Source organism: Tribolium madens, unplaced genomic scaffold, assembly GCF_015345945.1.
Source record: "Tribolium madens isolate multiple individuals breed KSU strain unplaced genomic scaffold, Tmad_KSU_1.1 Scaffold_7;HRSCAF=85;Tcas5.2_LG10, whole genome shotgun sequence".
Lineage (NCBI taxonomy): Eukaryota > Metazoa > Arthropoda > Insecta > Coleoptera > Tenebrionidae > Tribolium > Tribolium madens.
The window spans coordinates 5,971,461-5,984,737 of NW_025401050.1; the positions used below are offsets into that span (position 1 = coordinate 5,971,461).

Sequence of the window (13,277 nt, forward strand, 5' to 3'; positions counted from 1 at the left end):
AATTGAGCTTCATTTGCTTTTAAAGCTATAAAAGGGTAATATAATACTAAGTCATAAAACAAAAATTGTCTACAAAACTATTATTTTTACCCATTAAATTTTTTTTTGATAATGATTATTGAGCACTAAATGTAAATAGCATACATTTATAATTGTATTTGGCTAAATAATTGTTTTATTTAAAAAAATAATTGCTTTAACTTTGCACTGAGTATCGTTTGTGAACGTACTCCAACTGGCAATACCCCCTCCACTATGTTATTAATTGACAGCCTGTCAAGTGCCGCGTAAAGTTCGACTTGAATTGTTGTTTATAAGTTGGAAAAAAATCGATTTACCCATTTGTGGTAATGTTTTAGTGTCTCGCATCGGGTCAGTGTGGTGCTTCGCCCCCGAACATGTACGCGTCTTACAGTGAAATCCTCCTCGCCGTGTGTATCCTAATACTGCCCTTTTTGTACGAATCTAGTCATGTATTCAGATACCACCTAAAATTCATGCTTTACTACACATTCGTGATGATAAATTCCGTATTCCTCATCCCTGTGTTTGTATTCAAGGCGAAAAACGTGCGAAACTTGCTGTAAGTCCCAATTTTCTGTTTTTTTTTTGCAGTCTTTGAGATGTGTTTCCAGCACGGCGTCGGCTATCTGCCACCACATTTCCACCCTTCTGGGGCTCAGATGGATTATACGGGGGCGAGAGCACTTGGAGAAGGACCAGTCGTGTATTATCGTCGCCAATCATCAAAGTTCGATAGATATTTTAGGTAGTTTTTTGTGGTAAGAGACAAGGGTTGTAAGGGGGCTGTTACAGGGATGTTCGATGTGTGGCCGGTCATGGATAAGTGCACAGTTATTGCGAAAAAGGAGCTTTTTTATGCATGGCCTTTTGGACTAGCTGCGTGGCTTTGTGGGTTGATTTTTATACCGAGAATGAACAGTGATAAGGCCAGGGTGTTAATGAATGACGCTGCAGAAGAGATTAAGAAAGATAAGGTGAGTCTTGAAGCGAAATATTGATTTTCTGGGGTCCTTTATTAATTATATAGTGATCCTTGATCACTTGGATTTTGTTTTGTTTCTTTCAAAGTCCAAAAATAAACACTTTTCAGTGAGCTAAATTTGTTTTTGGCGTAGGACGACATCTGATTTTTAATTAGTGGTGCGATTTTTGACACCTATTTGTTTTTTATCGATTATTCAATTCAACTTGATTAATTATTTAGGAATAAGAAAATATAGGACAATTGTGTTGTCTCAGAACTCTATTTTTGGTATTTTATAAGATTATTAAGATTAAGACACTGTAGAAAAAATTGTCATTTTTTATTTTAACAAAAATTGAAGTCATAAACTTAATTACATTTTTTGAATCGATGTCGAAATTGGAAAAATGTTGAAGATTTTTTATTTTCAAATTATGGATCAGAGTGACCTGTGATTTTAAATTAAGTTGGCAACTTTGAGTGATCTAGAGACAGAAGATATGGAAATTGGCACTTCTTATATCTTCTGCCTCTGTATTATTCAAGTTGCCAAGTTAATATCAGAATCACGGGCCACTTTGATCGTTTTTTATTTTTAAATTATGGATTAAAGCGGCTTGTGGTTTTGAATTAAGTTGGCTACTTTGAGTGATATAGACAGAAGACATGATAATTGACATTATTCCAAGTTGCCAACTTAATTTCAGAATCACGGGCCAGAAATTTAATTAAAGGTTTTTTTATCAATCTATTCATCTTATTATTTATAATAAAATTGACGAGATGAAAGATTAGAATTAAATTTTTTCTTTAATCTGTATTTAATAGGAAGTTGAAGTTGAAATTGGAACATGAATTCATGTTACTGAATTGAATTGTTCTCTAATCATTTGCCTCCAAAAAATAATTATTGAAATAAATTAAAGTAATAGAAAAAAATGTGATCGTATTTTGAGAACGAAATTTTGTTTTGTTTTTGAGTTATGCGATTTTTTGTCAAAATTGCAATTTATGTAAAAAAAATCTTGAAAAAATGAAATATAAAGTAGATATGATATTGTAATCCTTAGATCATAACTTTTATGAGGAAAATGGTTTTATAGTGGGTTGGCATTTAAAAAAATATTTTTTTTTGTAGAACTCAAAAACAAGAATATTTCGAAAAATTTTATTCTTGATGAAACATCACTTTTTTTTTGTATCTCTCATCAATTAGTTTTTCCAAAAAATTAATAGTTTAAACAAAAAACCTTTGGTTCCATACTTTGTATTCACCTGATATAATTAGAAATTCAAATTCAAACTTTACCCACCGATAATTGAAAATATTTTACCATTTTCACATTGGCAAGGCTATTAAGTTGTTAACGGTAGTAAACGTACTTCATAATTTTTTTTTTGTGATAAGATAAATAGGAATTGAATTTTCTATTTTATTTTACAAGCGAATGTAATTTACATCAATTACTGTGGCGTTTTTGCGTGATATTTAAACAACCGAGAAATAAAGGCAAATAATATTTATTTGAAAAAAAAATCACGTGTTTGTTTAGCAAAGACATGTTAGTTTCTCCATAAAACAAATATTTGTGGTAACATTGTTACAATTTTAGGCCATCTTATCTTTGAAAATAAGTAATGGTGTCATATCACGCTTTTCAACAAATCAATTGTATTCCTAAGAGTTGTTAAATCAATTTTGTAACCTTTCAATGTAATTGGTTTTGTAATAAAACTGAATAATTTATTTCGTTAATTAATGTAATCGGGTTTTTTAGTTGAAAAGAAAGAATTGAGAAATAATTGCTATTCTATTTTAGATACTAAAATAAAAATATTGTCAACAGTAGTATTTCAGAATGAGACACTAATCTAACTGACTACAAGTCTTAACGTCAAGCCTTCTAATCACTATTCAGCCACGTGGATGTAGGAAGCCTTCTTACAAAAAAACGAAAGAAAATCAATACATTCAAAGGAATTAAAAACATAAGACAAAACACGTGGAAAGTATATATTTTTTTAAATTACGCTAATTTTTCTGCTTATTTTAATTTTAAAAGTGATGGAAAATAGGCTTACAAGAGTAGTTTACAAGCGATTCACCTGAATAAATTATTTTCTTAAATTAATTAATTTTATTAATACTAATTAAATCTCCACTTTCAAAGTTGTCTACATTTTAAATTTCTAATAAATCCGTTGCCAAATAACACCCGAAAATCTTAAGTGGAACACCCTGCATAAGATGCTTAACAAATTGTTCTAAATGTCATGAAATACATAAAATTAAATGAATAAATTATAGTTTCATTATTAAACGAACAAGAGAATGAACGGAACGAGCGCAGCGAGTGGAGTAGTATATTAAAACATGTAAGTGAAATATGAATTGATTGTTTTTCATAAAATGCTTCAATGTTGTCATACATTGTTTTATTCACTCATTTATCACAATTTTATCAATATATGGTCTATAATGATAATAATAAAGCATGTTGGACAACTGTCATCATAACAAACAAGTTTTTCTAATTTTCAAGCCTTATCGACTCCGATAACTGTATGCAAACATACTATCCCACTCAATAAAATAATTTAAAAAATTTATTCCAGATCAAATTATGGGTATTTCCTGAAGGCACACGTCGCAACACTGGTCAAATACACCCGTTCAAAAAAGGGGCTTTTCACATAGCAATCTCGTCGAAATTGCCGATTTTACCGGTGGTTTTCAGTCAGTATTATTTCCTAGATAAGGAAAATAAAAGATTCGATCATGGTAAGTAAGTTAATGAGGGAGGAAATTTTAATTACTAGTGTTTCATTGGTAGGTAAAGTAATTATTACGGCATTGCCGCCAATTCCAACCGAAAATTTAACACATGACGATTTAGAAGACCTCATGGAACGAACACGAAACGTGATGTCCACAGCATTCCATGAAGTTAATAAAGAGTTGAAAGAGTCTCTCGTAAGACCGTTTTCTAGTCAATAATAAACCAAAAATAGCAATTTTTCTTAGTTATTTATTCCAAGACAACGTACTTTAAATCGGTAAAAGACGCAGCTGAAGTCGGTGATTAACTATATTTTATTTTAATTTTTTAACGTTGCCATTTTTTGACTATCACCGGTTTCACAATGCCCATAATTGAGCGAACGAAGGCTGTGAGATGTAGGTACGATGTTAGATTATTTTTTGGCACTTTTGCAATAAAACATGATTTTTTATGATTGAAAAGACGCTTTAAAACCGAAAAAAAAAACTTTGAATAACGACAGTGTTATTAATTTACTCAAATTTGGAACGTAATTATGCAAAAAGTCTCGAGTTTTGCGGTTTTGGAGTCAAGGTCGCCGGAAGTTGTTGGTCTTGTCATCTAGGATTTATTTTTTTATTCATATTTTTTCGTTCAAATTGAGGAATATTAACAAATGTGAAGTATTAAAAAGAAAAACCACAAAACAAAGAAATCGTAAAGCAAAAAAATCGCGAATAATAATTAAGTGATTTTTTTAATTTGTATTTAATTTTTTTTTTGTTTTCTTACTTACATGAAATGCATAATTGGCAAATCTGTAGTAACTCAGTCATATATTTTACTATATTTGAAAAAATTAACACTTGGGGGCGTAGGAACAGTAGGAATAAAATTACAACTACATATCTAGAATTTTAGACCATTATTATTATTTTTTTTATTATTAACAAAGTATTTTTATATTTAGCCACAGCTTCTTAGGTTTAAAGTGGAAGTTTCGTTTATCTTTCCTGCAAATTTGTAGCTTGAAACCAAGGTCCGTTAATTACTATTTATTAGTAATTGAAGACCCTTGGTTCAAAATTTCGTGATCTTGATCTATTTTGTAGATTTTATTTTGAGTTTTTACGTTTTACGAAACGTTTAATTCAAAAAGATACATTTTTGATTCAATTTTGAAAGAAAAAAAGTAATTTTTTTAACTTACAAATAAACTGGAAGTACATTAAAGATTCTTGCTTGACTTTGACATTTTTTCCACAACGCCACAAATTATAGTAATCAGGCTAGTTTTGACCTAATAAGTTCCAATAGCGCAATTGATTTTTTATTATTCTCTTTCAAGTCTTATTAATGCCTCAAATATGTCACAAACGCTGTTATTTATTTGCATAAACCAAGGCCTCTCTGTATCACCTCCTCCGAGAAATGAAAGTATTTGTAGTAAACTTTTTAAAGCGTCTTTTCTGTGAAAAATATCGAATTTATTTATTTGTTTTATAATAATTGTCATGTTTTTATATAAATGCACGGTTTTACAGTAATGTACCTAAATAATTTAAGTATTTAGTCAAAGAAAATGTGTTAGAAATGACGAAAGGGGTAAAACTGCTTTTATTATGGTGTACTTAATTTTATTTATTTCCTTTTTCGTCACTTCTGACACGATTTATTACTTTATTGAAGTAGATTTTTATCGATTGTTTTGTATATTTGTCACAGTTGTACCACTATTTAGTTTTTAAGTGAATTTCTCTTTGTACAGGGTGTTTTCGGTCTTGGAGTTGAAAATTGATCTAGTAAGTAGTAGAAGAGTACAGAAATACTGTAACCGAGAAAAAAACTCACACAATTGTTATTTAAGAATGTTATTTGTTGTTTGAGGGTCACTGGAATTATTTCCTTGTTCAGATAAAATTCTATAACAAATTAAAAATATCCATGACAATGAACGAGAAAAGTCACTTAATAGATTTGACACTGTCATCATTTGCTTTGCTTTTGCTTAGTTTTTAGCAAAATTTTGTTTAATCACTTCCAGCGAAATGGTCTCCAATAAGTTTGATTCGTTTTTCTTAATCTTTTTCCAAATTTATGAAGAAATATTAAAACAATAATTTGGTTGTCGTGATTATGATTCACGGTGAAACACAAGGTAATATATTTATAGCCATTGTTGCAGCCGAAGCAGCAGTTCTCAAACAAATAATATAAAATTAATAATTTCCTTTCATAAAGTAAATATTTGTTTTATATAGCGTATTAGGTTCTTCTACCGTGAATATCATCTAATTTCAATTTGAACCGTAAACACCCTGTATTATTAAGGATTTTGTTAAAGTGGGTGAATAAAAATTTCAATTGATCGTTGTTTTATCTAATGGGGATTGTAGATACGCACCCTTCTATATAAATAGAAATAAGCATCTTATGAAATAATTTGATGTATGAAATTTATACCAGGGGACTGTAAATGATTGTCATTTTTAACCCCAAGTTGGTGTCAAATTTAAAATTTTAGTTTGGCAACCTGACTTTCAAATTCAAACGTCAATTGTCATTCATGTGATAATATAACGTATAACCGTCACCTGAAACATTCTGATATAACAAATTAGAAGGATTACCTACAGTTCAGTGTTGCCAATAGATTATTAACAAATAAGTTATAATTAGTTTTTTTTTTGTAAAGCTGTGAAAATGCACAGCACCAAACTATTCAAAATTCATATTCATATTTCTGAACAGTGCCCCCCCCACCACAGGTCCCCCCACTCCAAAGCTGTCAAGTGCCGCGTAAAGTTCAAGTTCAATTGTTTATAAATTGCCAAAAAATTGCTTTGCTTATTTTAGCCATGTTTTAGTTTGTCTCGTGTCGAGTCAGTGTGGTGCTTCGCCCCCGAACATGTCTTACACTGGAACCCTCCTTCCCCTCGCCCTCTCTCTACTAATACTGTTCTTTTTCTATAAATCTAGTCATGTATTCAGATACAACTTAAAATTTACGCTTTATTACGCAATCGTGATGATAAACTCCGTAATCCTCATCCCTGTGTTTGCACTCAGGCCGAAAAATGTGCGAAATTTGCTGTAAGTCCCAATTTTTTGTATTTTTTGGAGTTTTTGAGGTGTGTTTCCAGGACGTTGTCGGCGCTCTGCCACCACATTTCCACTCTTTTGGGGCTCAGGTGGATTATCCGGGGGCGAGAGCACTTGGAGAAGGACCATTCGTGTGTTATCGTCGCCAATCATCAAAGTTCGATAGATATTTTAGGTAGTTTTTTGTGGTAAGAGACAAGGGATGCAAGGGGGCTGTTACAGGGATGTTCGAAGTGTGGCCGGTCGTAGATAAGTGCACAGTTATTGCGAAAAAGGAGCTTTTTTATGCATGGCCGTTTGGACTAGCAACGTGGCTTTGTGGGTTGATTTTTATACCCAGGATGAAGAGTGATAAGGCTAGAGAGTTGATAAATGACGCTGCAAAACAGATTAAGAAAGATAAGGTCAGTCTAGGGGCAAAATATTGATTTTCTGGGGTCCTTTAGTAATTATTTGGTGAACTTTGATTACTTGGGTTTTGTTATTAGAGGACACCTGTCTAATATCTGTGAGTCATTGTCCTTTCAAAGTCCAAAAGTATTTTATTCATTTTAAGTTACCTGATTTTTTGGTCAATGTTGCGGTTTTTTTTCAACGTGTCAATTTTATTTTTGTATTTTGCTAGAACAAAATTTGAGTTTTTTTAGAATCACCAATCATTTCTATAAAATTTTGACTTTTTCTTTTTATTTATTATACTCTTATTATACTAAAAACAAAAAAACTCTTCTTAATTTGATAAGATCTTTTTTTTTGAAAATATTGACTATACACCAAGAAACTTTTAAAAAAAATGTCATTTTTAATTTAGACAACAAAAAATGTTATTACTGTTTCAATTCGTCAATAATAGGTCCAAAGAAGGGCATTCGTTATTTAAAAAAAGTCTGAAGTCTCCTAAAAAAAATTAAAATTAATTATAAGCCCATGTTAATGCAAATATTTCGATTTTATTGAGTTTTTATTAATTTACAATTAAAAATCTAAATACGTTTCAAATTCTATTATTATAAAACTTAATACAATTCATAAATCATTGCAAACTTAATTATGAATTATAACTTTTTAATGTTTTATTTTTGAAAATTTGCAAGACCTATTTTAAATATAGCATCATACCACAACAGTTTTTTTTAGGTAAAAGAAATAAAAAATTATGAACCTCGAAAATTCTATATTTCTAGTTAACCTTCTAGTTGATCATGCATAAATATGTCAATTAGCTTCTGAATTAATTACGTTTTTTGATTATTAATCGAAAAATTAAAGCCTTATCATCTTCGATAACTGAATCTCTCACTTATTAATCCACCTAATAATTAAAAAAATTGTTTCAGATCAAGTTATGGGTATTTCCTGAAGGTACACGCCGCAACACCGGTCAAATACACTCATTCAAAAAAGGGGCTTTTCACACAGCAATTTCGTCGAAAGTGCCGATTTTACCGGTGGTTTTCAGTCAGTATTATTTCTTAGATTCGAAAAATAAAAGATTCGATCATGGTAAGTAATTAATGAGGGAGGAAATTTTAATTACTAGTGTTTCACTGGTAGGTAAAGTAATTATTACGGCATTGCCGCCAATTCCAACCGAAAATTTAACACATGACGATTTAGAAGACCTCATGGAACGAACACGAAACGTGATGTCCACAGCATTCCATGAAGTTAATAAAGAGTTGAAAGAGTCTCTCGTAAGACCGTTTTCTAGTCAATAATAAACCAAAAATACCAATTTTTCTTAGTTATTTATTCCAAGACAACGTACTTTAAATCGGTAAAAGACGCAGCTGAAGTCGGTGATTAACTATATATTTTTTTTTAACGTTGCCATTTTTTGACTATCACCGGTTTCACGATGCCATAATTGAGCGAACGACGGCTGTGAGATGTAGGTACGATGTTAGATTGTTTTTTGACACTTTTGTAATAAAAACTGATTGTTTATGATTGAAAAGACGCTTTAAAAGCGAAAAAAATTACCTTGAATAACGACAAAGTGTCATTAATTTGCTCAAATTTGCAATGTAATTATGCAAAAAGTCTCGTTTTGGAGTCAAGGTCGCCGGAGGTTGTTGGTCTTGTCATCTACGATTTATTTTGAAGTGAAGTATTAAAAAGAAAAACTACAAAACAAAGAAATCGAGAAACAATCGCAAATAATAATTAAGTGATTTTTTAATTTGTATTTATTTTTGTTTTGTTTTCTTACTTACATGAAATGCATAAATGGCAAATCCGTAGTAACTCAAAGTTATATTTACTTATATTTGAAAAAAATTAACACTTGGAGGCGTAGGAACAGTAAGAATAAAATTACAACTGTTTAAAATTCTAGACCGTTATTACTATTATTTTATTCTTTATCATTAACAAAGTATTTTTATATTTAGCCACAGCTTCTTAGGTTTAAAAGTGGAACTTTCATTTGCAAATTTGCAAATTTCCAGCTTCAAGCCAAGGTCCATTAATTACTAATTACTATTTATTAGTAATTGAAGAACCTTCAATTCAATATTTCGTGACCTTGATCTATTTTGTAGATTTTATTTTGAATTTTTACATTTTACGTTTAATTCTAAAAGACGTACCACAAAAACGTTTTTAATTTCATTTCGAAAAAAAAACTTACAAACTTGAAGCACGTTAAAAATTCTAGCTTGATTTTGACATTTTTTTTTTTTTTTTCACAACGCCACAAATTATAGTAATCAGGCTTAGCTTTGACCTAATGGAGTCCTAATAGTGCAACTGATTTTTCATTATTTTCTTTCAAGTCTTATTAATGCATCAAATATGTCACAAACGCTGTTATTTATTTGCATAAACCAAGGCCTCTCTGTACCACCTCCTCCGAGAAATGAAAGTATTTGTAGTGAACTTTGTCAATGAAAAATATCGAATTTATTTATTTGTTTTATAATGAATGGCACGTTTTTATACAAATGCGCGGTTTTTACTGTAATGTACCTAAGTAATTTAAGTATTTAATTAAAAAAATGTGTTAGAAATGACGAAAGGGATAAAACTGCTTGTATTACGGTGTACTTAATTTTATTTATTTCCTTTTTCGTTACTACTGACACGATCTGTTATTTTATTGAAGTAGATTTTTATCCATATTTTGAATATTTGTCACAGTTGTACATACCACTATTTAGTTTTTAAGTGAATTTCTCACTAAACAGGATGTTTACGGTCTTGGTGTTGAAAATTGACCTTGTAATAGAAGAGTACAGAAATAAATTTCTAATTAAGAATTTTATTAAAAAGGGGTGAAAAAAAATTTCAATTGAACCTTGTTTTATCTAATATATTTAACCTTATCTTTGTATAAACTTAAAAAAAAATTAATTTGCTTGTTACTATGCATCAAGTCACGGTTTTGGGAGCAAAATTTAAATTCAATTGTGACCACAAAACGGTTACTTCACCTCCCATTCTACTCAAATTTGTTACACTGTAATTATTAATAAATCGAAATAAATACCAAGACGTTGACATTAAACAAATTTCTCACTGTATACTTGGTTGCATAACTTTGATACTTGAAAAAAATTACCAAAATATAAATAAAAAAAATATAAAAACCGGTTAGAGTAAAGGTGATTTCGTTTGGCTTTCTGTCCAAGCTTTAGCAATTGTCCTTTTCATTTCATCATCACCTGTCTCATACCTAAAACAAGCCAAATCAGTTGAAACTTCAACCAACTTGAACCCACTTACATATTCTTCATTAATGACAAAATGCCTTCATTGGGATCCACGTTATCACCTGTCTTGAATTTGGCTTTTTGTGCATCATCAACTTTCTTCTCGAGTTCAGTGACATGGGACCAGTGGTCACTTTTGACCTTGGCTGCATTTATAACAACCATATCTGCATATTTACGAAAATGGTTAATTTGGACGATTTTTGAGTGGTTTAATACCTGACTTAACCTTCCAATTGCTCGCCTGTGGATCAATAGCGCTGAGCAGATTATTAATAGTGAAGACATAATCTTTATTTTCAAGATCTCGGACCTCCAACTCGAGCGACTTGTTAGTGAAGTGACACACAACATTTTCCTGTGGAATTGTCTGAACTTTTGGAAGAGTAACATAAAACTTCACAAATTTCGATGTTTGATCCCAAGCTGCACAAAAAATGGCAATTAAATCGAACAAAAAACACATGACGACTCACCGTAATTGTTTAATTTGACTTGATAACGATTATTTTTTGCACTAATTGGTGTCGCAGTCGATGGGGCATTTAACTGTTCTTGTAATTTAATGATTTCCGATGAGATTTTTCTCGCTTCTAACGACAAAAGGTCTTTCACTTTGTGTCGAGTTGCTTGAGCTTCGAGGGCTTGAAGCTCAGCCATGTCTTTTTTGAGCTAAAAACGAATTATTTTAAATCCGTTTTGATCATTCAATAACTTACTTCTTCGATTTTTCCAGCCATTTTACCGTTTAATCGCACTGAAAATGCCTCCAAACAAGTGAGGTTATGACAAATTCTACAAACGTCAAATTCTGGAAAGTTCTACCATACCAACATCGAAACGCGTAAATCCCGAAAAAAAGACAGGACCGGATTTCCATTTTTTATTAACGGAAATTTGTACAAAAACTTAATTCCTTATTAAATAAATAAATAAATAATTCTGACTGGTCAACAAAACAATAAAAATCTCTTCTAGCCTTTTCGAAACTAAAAATAAATCGTCATTTGAAAATAAAATATTTGGTATAAGTAATCAAAAAATAAATAAACAACAATTCTTTGTCCAAAACTAAAAAAATATGGCTTTTGTGTTACATCAGTTCTGGTGAAACACTACAACTAGGTACTTGCAGTCTTTGTATAACATCTTGTAATTGTGGATGATTGTGTTCACTGTATGAAAGAAGTATAGGTCCATTCAATGTTGTGAGACAGCCTTCACAATTGAGAGTTTTCTTCTTCACACACACCCACATGTGTCGGTTATTCGTTGTATCACAATGTATGTAAATATGACCTTGATGGATTAGTACCAACTGACCACGCCCACTTTTAATCAACATCAAACCTCCACCTGTCGATGAAAAATCTCTTTATTTAAAAAAAAAACTTACAATTTGTCATATGAGAAGAAATACAAAACAGTCTCACAAACGTCTGGATGTTTTGGCTACATATCAATTTTTTCTACCACATAAAAGACAGCAAAACTAAAACTAAAGCAGACTTTATGTACAGTTTGACACAATTTGACGTCCCTCCAATTCAATAAAAAATAATATCACAAAATCAGTCAAAAAAAAATACAAATGAGTGAGTCTTCTTAACTATACGACGTCTGCCATAATACTTCTTGTAAATTTTGTATAGGAACTTCTGTGTCTTCGTCCGGATTAAAAACGTCTGGGATGACCGGATGTGTGTGCATATACGGCCATTTGACAATATTTCCGTTCATTGTCCAACACACCGCTTGACATTTTTCCGGTGATCTACTGTTTTTACAATACCAAAACGCCTTTCCTTTGTAAACACTCTTCTTATAAAAAACGTGACCATCAACGATCAATCGGGGATTACCGCGTCTTCCCAGAATGCACTGCAGGGTGCCTGCAGATAAAATAATACACACGTGACAACAATTAAATACCAATCAAACAAACTACAATGGCATTTTAGACCAATTATCATGCAACAAACATACTACTATACTACTGATACGAATGCAAATAAATAAAAGAGAAAAAATCATAATGGAATGCCATATACGAAAAAATAAAGAAAATTCAGGTATTTAAAAGTTCGAAGTGTATTATTTTATTCAGGTTCCCATACGCGAAATCACGCAACCACAATTTAGAAATTCATTTGTCTTGAAAAAATTAATTGTAGACGTTAAAAGTAAATAAAAAACACCGTAAGCACACTTTATAAAAAAATAAAATTGGGTGCTATTTTCTGTTTTTCAAATTGACATTATTCAATATTATAATTATTGACAACGTATGTCTACTCAATCGGATAATACAGTAAAACCTCGTCCTAATGTGACAAAATTCCAGATAAATCGAAAATTTTATGTAGTAATATTTTATTAAAAAAAATCATAATTAACATTAAATGTCAATTTAATTTTTTTAACGTTTATTTTTCGATTTATACATATTTCCTCCCGATTTCAATATATCTTTTATGTACCCTAACATGTATACTCCAAGCCCGAAGAAAAAATTATTTCTATCGATTGTGAAAATCTCAATAAAAAAAATAAGGCCCATTCCGGATTCAACGGAGTTTGGAACCAAATTTTTCCAGATAAAACGCAATTTTTAAAATCAATTTTGTTTACGGATAATCGCGGAATCGGAGCTATACTGTACTTTTTTTACCTTTTGAAATTATTTTTATCATTAGCGCTTACACAATAATA

The 13,277-nt window shown here is 30.8% G+C and overlaps 3 protein-coding genes across 4 annotated transcripts in view; 1 reads left to right on the forward strand and 2 right to left on the reverse strand.

Moving 5' to 3' along the window:
• The first annotated feature begins 280 nt into the window (after positions 1 to 280).
• On the forward strand, positions 281 to 8,589 carry LOC123009735 (1-acyl-sn-glycerol-3-phosphate acyltransferase alpha). Its single transcript, XM_044406239.1, has 7 exons — positions 281 to 583; positions 636 to 769; positions 817 to 998; positions 3,605 to 3,770; positions 3,823 to 3,962; positions 8,190 to 8,355; positions 8,407 to 8,589. Exons 1-7 carry the CDS (start codon positions 399 to 401, stop codon positions 8,568 to 8,570), a joined length of 1,137 nt encoding a protein of 378 aa, XP_044262174.1. The 5' UTR covers positions 281 to 398; the 3' UTR covers positions 8,571 to 8,589.
• A 1,561-nt stretch (positions 8,590 to 10,150) lies between these two features.
• LOC123009739 (calcyclin-binding protein) lies at positions 10,151 to 11,461 on the reverse strand. The gene is made up of 5 exons (XM_044406245.1): positions 11,285 to 11,461; positions 11,042 to 11,237; positions 10,785 to 10,991; positions 10,579 to 10,732; positions 10,151 to 10,528 (listed from the first exon to the last, which is right to left on the reverse strand). Exons 1-5 carry the CDS (start codon positions 11,303 to 11,305, stop codon positions 10,447 to 10,449), a joined length of 660 nt encoding a protein of 219 aa, XP_044262180.1. The 5' UTR covers positions 11,306 to 11,461; the 3' UTR covers positions 10,151 to 10,446.
• A 61-nt stretch (positions 11,462 to 11,522) lies between these two features.
• Positions 11,523 to 13,277, reverse strand: part of LOC123009736 (protein bric-a-brac 1-like) — a 5,007-nt gene continuing 3,252 nt past the window's right edge. The window contains exon 4 of one of the 2 annotated variants that reach the window (XM_044406241.1): positions 11,523 to 11,921. In XM_044406241.1, coding sequence (XP_044262176.1) covers positions 11,659 to 11,921 — 263 coding nt within the window. In that variant the 3' untranslated portion in view covers positions 11,523 to 11,658. The other variant, XM_044406240.1, reaches the window with a different exon arrangement.